We start from the raw sequence: 7,981 nt of genomic DNA, 5'->3' as shown, positions 1-7,981 counted from the left end.
CCAAGTCCCGCCCTTCCGATTCCTGTCTCTAGGTCACCTCCACAACATAGCAACGGAAGTAGGGTGTTGAGCCTGTCCACACTTCCGGAAGAATTGCTCTGGAGCGTAGGTATCCTGGTCTCCACGTGTGTGAGTACCGCGGTTCGAGCTCAGTGCTAGCGGGGTGCTGACGCCGCGGGGCGGGTGAGTAAAGGCAGAGTAGAAAAACGAGGAAACCTCATGGCTGTCAGGTCTCTCCCAGGCCTGGGGCCCTGCCAGGCACCCGCTAGATGAGTGTGGTTCGGCCACCTTAGCCGCGCTTCGAAGCCGGCTCTGTGCTAGCAGCCCGTGTAACTTCAGGCTTTGTGTTCGGAAAGTAGCCTAAGTGTCTTCTGTGCCCCTGGATCTCCTTACTTTTTGGAGCCTCAGTTTCCCCTTGTTTGAAAGGAAATTAAGGGTGAAATTCCCAGCAAACCAAACCCCCTGAACTTTCCTGTTTCTTTGATACCCATCCCTGATTCCATATCCTTGGCCCCACCCAGTCATCACTTCTCTAGTCTCAAGCTCTTCTAGATTCTTATTGCCAAGTGTCTGTCAGAACTAACCTCTCCTGTCTTCTGTTTTCACTTATACGCAGTTCTGGTTCTCCTGGTTTCTCTACTGTCCTGCACTTGAATCCTTTTTTTTTTTTTTTAAATCACTGAGATATCAGGAAACAATGCATTTGAATCCTTCTACCGACTTTATTTGCCTTCAGTGCTCTCTTCATGTCCAATCTATAGTCTGCAGTATATTTTTCTTGCTTATTGTTCTGTCGCTTTCCCTGCTTAAGTCTCTGACTTGCCAAAGTAAACTACCCGTATCTAATTCAAGGTCTTCTACAAAAAAGCCCAACTTCTCCTTTACTTTTTTGAGACGGAGTCTTGCTTTGTCCGCCAGGTTGGAGTGCAGTGGTATGAGCTGAGCTCAGTGCAACCTCCGCCTCCCGGCCTCAAGCAATTCTCCCACTTCAGCCTCCCGAGTAGCTGAGAGGAGGCGCATGCCACCACCCCCGGCTAATTTTTGCATTTTTCCTGACATCAGATGATCCGCCCGCCTCAGGCTCCTGAAGTGCTGGCATTACAGGTGTGAGCCATGGTGCCCGGCCTCCTTTAAAATTAAACTTCAGTTTTTATGCTTTAATCTCCCAGTGGTCTAGTTGAATAATTCTTCAGAGACAACAGCAAGCCTTTGAGCAGTTGTTTGATAGGGAAATTGCTGGTGTTTATTGAAATAATAGGTTTTTCCCATTCATGTCTTTTCTCACATTCCCTTTCTACCTGTCAAGCTTCTGTTCATCTTTTACCCTTCAGCAAAATGGATCTTCTTTTTTTTTTTTTTTCTGAGACCACATCTCGCTCTGTTGCCCAGGCTGGAGCGCAGTGGCCAGATCTCAGCTCACTGCAAGCTCCGCCTCCCGGGTTTACGCCATTCTCCTGCCTCAGCCTCCCGAGTAGCTGGGACTACAGGCGCCCGCCACCTCGCCCGGCTAGTTTTTTGTATTTTTTAGTAGAGACGGGGTTTCACCGTGTTAGCCAGGATGGTCTCGATCTCCTGACCTCGTGATCCGCCCGTCTCGGCCTCCCAAAGTGCTGGGATTACAGGCTTGAGCCACCGCGCCCGGCCTAGGATCTTCTTTATGAAGCTTCCTTTACTGAAGCCTTATCCCTTCCTGCATCTTTGTGATCTTTTATAATCCAATTTGCATTTTAAGTTACTTACATAATTGTTTTATCTTCAAAACGTACATGTTCTTTGAAGGCAGAAAATTATATATTCATCTATAGAGCTACAGTGTATCTCTGACTTAACTGTAGCTGCTTAGTGAGTATTTGCTACGTTGAATCTACAACTTACTTTTCTGGAAGAAGGTAGGTGGACTTGTGGTTTTAAAGCAGAGACCTTTGGAAAGATGAAGTATGGATTATCCCGGGCCTGACATCTAAACCATCTATATTGTAGTCCTGAATGTTGTCTAGCATATTGCTGGAACATTCTGTCTCTTGCCCCGTTGATCACACCTTTCTGAAATCTGCTACGAAGACAACATGTCACCATTATCTTTTGCGTTGTTTTTAGGAGACCCAAACATGGCAACCCTGGAAGAAAGCTTCCCCCGAGGAGGTACAAGAAAGATCCACAAACCAGAGAAAGCTTTCCAGCAGTCAGTTGAACAAGACAACTTATTTGATGTAAGTAGTATGCTTGTTTGATGACACTCACTGGAAACTTTTACTCTAGGGTCTTGTGAAAAATGAGCCTTATTTGAGAATGTGTTATTTTCCAGATTTTTTTTGCGTTGAAGTCTGCGTCTATAAATTTAATTCGTTTAGAGAGGCCATACCACCATGATCCTGTATCTTTTGAAACTTGGCATTTAGTATTAGAGTTTAAAGTACAGTTGTTAGCTGGGTATAGTGGCTCATGCCTGTAATCCCAGCAGTTTGGGAAGCCGAGGCAGGAGGATTACTTGAGGCTAGGAATTCAATACTAGCCTGGCCAACATGGTGAAACCCCGTCTATACTAATACCAAAACTTGCTGGGCATGGTGGTACACCTGTAGTCCTAGCTACTTGGGAGGCTGAGGCATGAGAATTGCTTGAACTGACAAGGCGGAGGTTGCAGTGACTCAATATTGTGCCACTGCTCTCCTGCCTGGGTGAGACAGCGAGACTCTGTCTCGAGAAACACACAAACAGAGTAAAGTGCTGCAGTTTCTTGTTCTTAGGCTCCCTTTGCCATGTGCCATGTGGATGAAGGATGGAGAGGAAGCAGTTTTTTTTCTTTTTTTTTTTTTTTTGAGACGGAGTCTCACTCTGTTGCCCATGCTGAAGTACAGTGGCGTGAGTAGCTGGGATTATAGGTGCCTGCTACCATACCTGGCTAATTTTTGTATTTTTGTTAGAGACAGGGTTTCACAATGTTGGCCTGACTGGTCTGAAAATCCTGACCTCAGATGATCCGCCCACCTTGACCTCTCCAAGTGCTGGGATGACAGGTGTGAGCTGCTGCGCCCAGCCGATGTTTTTCTTGTTTTTGTTGTTGTCGTTTAAAGAGATGGGGAGGGATGATGTTTCACTCTGTTACCCAGGCTGGACTTAAACTCCTGGGCTCAGTCGATCCTTCCTCCTTAGCCTTCTGAGTAGCTGGAACAGCAGGCATGTTCTACTGTGCCTGACTGATCATTGCATTTTTACATGGGTTCCATATGTAATGGTCAGAATTTACATTAGACTTCACAGTCTCACCTAGACTAGACTGTGCTCCAAATTCTTGGGGAAAGGGAACTAACATTTGAGTGTGTGGCTTTAGGTCTATATTATGTAACCTTTTCAACTGTGCTATAAAGCAGCAATCGCAATTCCGTGATGAGGAAACAGTGTCTTGCTCTGTCGCCCAGGCTGGAGTGCAGTGTTGTGATCTCAGCTCACTGCAACCTCCGCTTCCTGGGTTCAAGTGATTCTCCTGCATCAGCCTCCGGAGTACCTGGGACTATAGGTGTGTGCTGCCATGCCCGGCTAAATTTTTTTGTATTTTTAGTGTAAAAAAATACAGCCTATTGGCCAGGCTGGTCTTGAACTCCTAGTCTCAAGTGATCTGCCTGCCTTGGCCTCCCAAAGTGCTGGGATTACAGTCATGAGCCACTGTGCCTGGACTTTATATAATTTAGCTGAAACCACATAGCTTGTTATGGTTGAAAAGATGAGAGTTTAACTTGGGTCTGTGTAACTCCAGTGTCCATTTTCATGCACTCTTCTACACTGCTTCCCAAACTGAGGAACCCCAGTGTTCATCCCAGTCAAGAAAGGAGGAACACAAGAGAGAAGAGACTTTGGGAACATGAAGGAGGCTTCTCAGACCTTGGGCAGAGGGAGCATTGGCCGCTCTTTTTTTTTTGTTTTAAACAAGAATTAAAGGAACACTTGGGAGTGGGATGGAGTAGGGTGGAGTAAAGGAATAACAAAGCAAGGTGAGTGATGACCTGAAATAGGAGGGAAACGTCAGATTGCTTCTTACGCTTTTGGGTCTTTGTGGGTTCCCCCTACTCGCTTCTAGATTTCTACTGAAGAGGGATCCACCAAAAGAAAAAAGAGCCAGAAGGGGCCAGCAAAAACAAAAAAGTTGAAAATCGAAAAGAGAGAAAGCAGCAAGTCCGCAAGAGAGAAGTTTGAAATCCTTAGTGTTGAGGTTTGTTAAAGTTGGTTTTCATTTAAACAATTGACCTTAGTTGCTTAAGTTTGTGTATGTTCTTTCTTCTTTCCTTCTTTTTTCCCTTAATTCCATTTTCCCCTTAATAAATTATACTTCATGTGTGTGTGTATAGAGATTCTTGCAATTTATGCTGAGGACTGAGCATGATTTCCTTCTGTTGCTAACTGATGCTAGGAGTCTTTTTTTTTTTTTTCTTTTTATTTATTTATTATTTTCCAGAGACAGGCCTGACTCTCTTGCTTAGGCTGGAATGCAGTGGCATGATCATAGCTCACTTTAGCCTTGAACTCCTGGGCTCAAGCAATCTTCCTGCCTCAGCTTCACCTGAGCAATTGGGACTACTGCAGGTGTGTGTCACCTTGCCCAGCTAATTTTTAAATTTTTTGTGGGGCTTGCATCTTGCTATTTTGCCTAGGTTGATCTCGAACTCCTGTGCTCAAGCAGTCCTCCTGCCTCAGCCTCCCAAAGTGTTGGGATTATAGACGTGAGCTACCCCCCATGCCTGCCCCCTTTTTTTCCTGTAGAACTGCTGTGGGCTTGTGTCCTCACAGGACTTGTGTTCTCATATATTCAGAGGTTAGAATGGACGGTAACTTTAGCAGTTATTCTAATCCTATCCATTCATTTCATAGATGTGAAACCCATCTCCAAGAATTGAAGTGGTCTACTGTGTTCCTTACATTTTTATTTTCTAATTTTTAAATTATTTTATTTTATTTATTTATTTATTTATTTTGAGACAGAGTCTCACTCTGTTGCCCAGGCTGGAGTGCAGTGTTGTGATCTCGGCCCCCTGCAACCTCTGCCTCCCAGGTTCAAGTGATTCTCCTGCCTCAGCCTCCTGAATGGCTGGGATTACAGGTACGCGCCACTACACCCAGCTAATTTTTGTATTTTTAAGAGAGATGGGGTTTCACCGTGTTGGTCAGGCTGGTCTGGAACTCCTGACCTCGTGATCCACCTGCCTTGGCCTCCCAAAGTGCTGGAATTACAGGAGTGAGCCACTGTGCCCAGCCTTCTTACATTTTTAGATGATAACACCAATATATGTTAGCTGTAAAAAAGAAAAGAAGTTAAATAACTTTGAAGGGGAACATTTAGATTTGGCTAGATTCAGAGTCAGTATTTTGTCCTATATGATACTTAAAAAAAAAATTGTTAGACTTGGAGCCAGCATTAGAAAACTAAAAATTTTTTTATTTGAGACAGAGTCTCACACTGTTGCCCAGGCTGGAGTGCAGTGGCGCCTTTTCTGCTCTGCTCACTGCAAGCTCCACTTTCCAGGTTCACACCATTCTCCTGCCTCAGCCTCCCGAGTAGCTGGGACTACAGGCGCCCGCCACCACGCACGGCTAAGTTTTTGTATTTTTGGTAGAGACAGGGCTTCACCATGTTAGCCAGGATGGTCTCAATCTCCTGACCTTGTGATCCACCCGCCTTGGCCTCCCAAAGTGCTGGGATTACAGGCGTGAACCACTGCGCCTGGCCGAAAACTAAAATTTTTTTTGCCTGAAAAAAATTTTTCATGTAAGCACAAGGCCCATATTCCCTCATGTTTGTAATGACAAGGAGCTGGGTAGTAGTTGTGCCCTTTAGACCTGGCATGGTCACTCCAGACTGCCACTATCTCCACTAGCTAGCTGGCTTCCTTCATTGTGTTGTCTACCAGGCATTTGAATTTGGGTTGCTCAGAATAAGGTAAAAGGCAAAGGTGTCCTCCAGTATCCCAGTGCTGTTAACACTTGTATAATCTAGACCTTTCACAGTGCTCTGTCAGATAAAATTTGAGTTCACTGATATGTCCACATGTGTATTTCTTTTCACTTACAAAATTCCTGTAGGTTTTTATTTATTTATTTATTTTTATTTTTTATTTTCGAGACAGAGTTTCACTCTTGTTGCCCAGGCTGGAGTGCAGTGGCGTGATCTCAGTTCATTGCAACCTCTGCCTCCCAGGTTCAACTGATTCTCTAGCCTCAGCCTCCTGAGTAGCTGGAATTACAGGCACCTGCTACCATGCCCGGCTAATTTTTGTATTTTTTAGTAGAGACGGGGTTTTGCCATGTTGGCCAGGCTGCTCTCTCGAACTCCTGACCTCAGGTAATCCACCCGCCTCGGCCTCCCAAAGTTTCAGGATTACAGGCGTGAGTCACCATGCCCGGCCTATTTTTCATCTTTTTTTTTTTGAGATAGGGTGTCACTTTCTTGCCAAGGCTGCAGTATAGTGGTGTGATCACGGCTCACTGCAGACTCAACCTCCTGGCTCAAGCGATCCACTCACCTCAGAGTACCTGCGACTACAGGCGTGCACCACTATGCCTGGCTAATCTTTTTTTTTTGTAGAAACTATGTTGCCCAGGCTGGTCTGGAACTCCTGAGCTCAGGCAGTCCTCCTGCCTTGGCCACCCAGAGTATTGGAATTATAGGCGTAAGCCACTGTGCTCGGCCTCATAGCTTTTAAATTGAGACTAGAAGCCAGACCTTCCAACCTTTCCTGTTGTTGTTCCCGTCCTTATTGTACACATTTCACTTTTTCTCTTCTAGTCCCTATGTGAGGGAATGCGGATTCTGGGTTGTGTAAAAGAGGTGAATGAACTGGAACTGGTGATTAGTCTCCCCAACGGCCTCCAGGGGTTTGTACAAGTCACTGAAATCTGTGATGCCTACACCAAAAAGCTGAATGAGCAGGTGACACAAGAACAACCTCTGAAGGTAAGGGAAATCCGAATGAAGCCTGTTATTGAAAATAAGTGGAACACAGATAGATTTAAAATTACAATTTTGCCAGGTGCTAAGAAGGGAAGGTGCAAGGTCCCATGAGAGTTTATTATAAAGGAATTTTTGACTAAGTTGTTGAGGAAGGGATGCTTAAGCTGAGATCTAAAGAATGAGGGTTCCCTAGGTAAAGAAGGAATGGCGTTCAGGCAGAAGCAATGTGATATATAACAGAGAGAAGGCTAGTATGGCTAGGTAAGGAGAACAAGAGAGACTGTGATGTGAGATGGGCAGGAGATCCTGAGTGGGGGCCAGGGCATATGCAGCCTTGCAGACCATTTTAAGTATTGTTTTTAAATTCTAGAATCAATGGGAAGTCCTTGAAATGTTCTCATTGGGGTCGGTGACATGTAGCATAGCATGTAGATTGACGAGGCATGAGAAGTTCCTTAGAGACACGTTAGGAGGCTCTTGTGGTCGTTCACGTCCTGAGATTGATGGTGACCTGGGTTCAGGATTTCCTGAGGACTGAGGAGGCAAAGTCATTGCTTGGTGATAGATTCAATATGGGTGGTGGGGCAGATAGAGGTGTCAGGGCTGAGTTCTAGGTTTCTGTGGTGCATGATTTGATACTTGGTCATGACATCCTGAGATAGGAAACCCTGAAGGGGGCCCTGGATTGGCAGAGATGATCATGATTTTTCAGTTTTTGAGACAGAGTCTCACTCTGTTGCCCAGGCTGGAGTGCAGTGGTATGATCTCAGCTCACTGAAACCTCCGTCTCCTGGGTTCAAGCGATTCTCCTGCCTCAGCCTTCCCAGTAGCTGGGATTGCAGGTGCCTGCCACCGCACCCAGCTAATTTTTGTATTTTCAGTAGAGACAGGGTTTCACCATGTTGGCCAGGCTGGTCTCGAACTCCTGACCTCAAATGATCCACCCGCCTCGGCCTCCCAGAGTGTTGGGATTATAGGTGTGAGCCACCATGCCTGACCTATAATTTTTTTTTTTTTTTTTTTTTTTTGAGATGGAGTCTC

General features: G+C 45.4%; 1 protein-coding gene across 3 annotated transcripts in view; it reads left to right on the top strand.

Moving 5' to 3' along the window:
- The first annotated feature begins 46 nt into the window (after positions 1–46).
- Positions 47–7,981, top strand: part of PDCD11 (programmed cell death 11) — a 52,460-nt gene continuing 44,525 nt past the window's right edge. For 2 of the 3 annotated variants that reach the window (XM_010356203.2, XM_010356202.2), the window contains exons 1-4: positions 47–183; positions 2,098–2,210; positions 4,076–4,207; positions 6,776–6,943. In XM_010356203.2, the coding sequence (XP_010354505.1) occupies positions 2,109–2,210; positions 4,076–4,207; positions 6,776–6,943 (402 nt within the window). In that variant the 5' untranslated portion in view covers positions 47–183; positions 2,098–2,108. The remainder of the gene's footprint in view (positions 184–2,097; positions 2,211–4,075; positions 4,208–6,775; positions 6,944–7,981) is intronic. The other variant, XM_030940305.1, reaches the window with a different exon arrangement.

This window comes from Rhinopithecus roxellana, chromosome 11 (genome assembly GCF_007565055.1).
Source record: "Rhinopithecus roxellana isolate Shanxi Qingling chromosome 11, ASM756505v1, whole genome shotgun sequence".
Lineage (NCBI taxonomy): Eukaryota > Metazoa > Chordata > Mammalia > Primates > Cercopithecidae > Rhinopithecus > Rhinopithecus roxellana.
The sequence above is the reverse complement of the archived record's forward strand: the minus strand, read 5'-3'. Positions and strand labels throughout refer to the sequence as shown.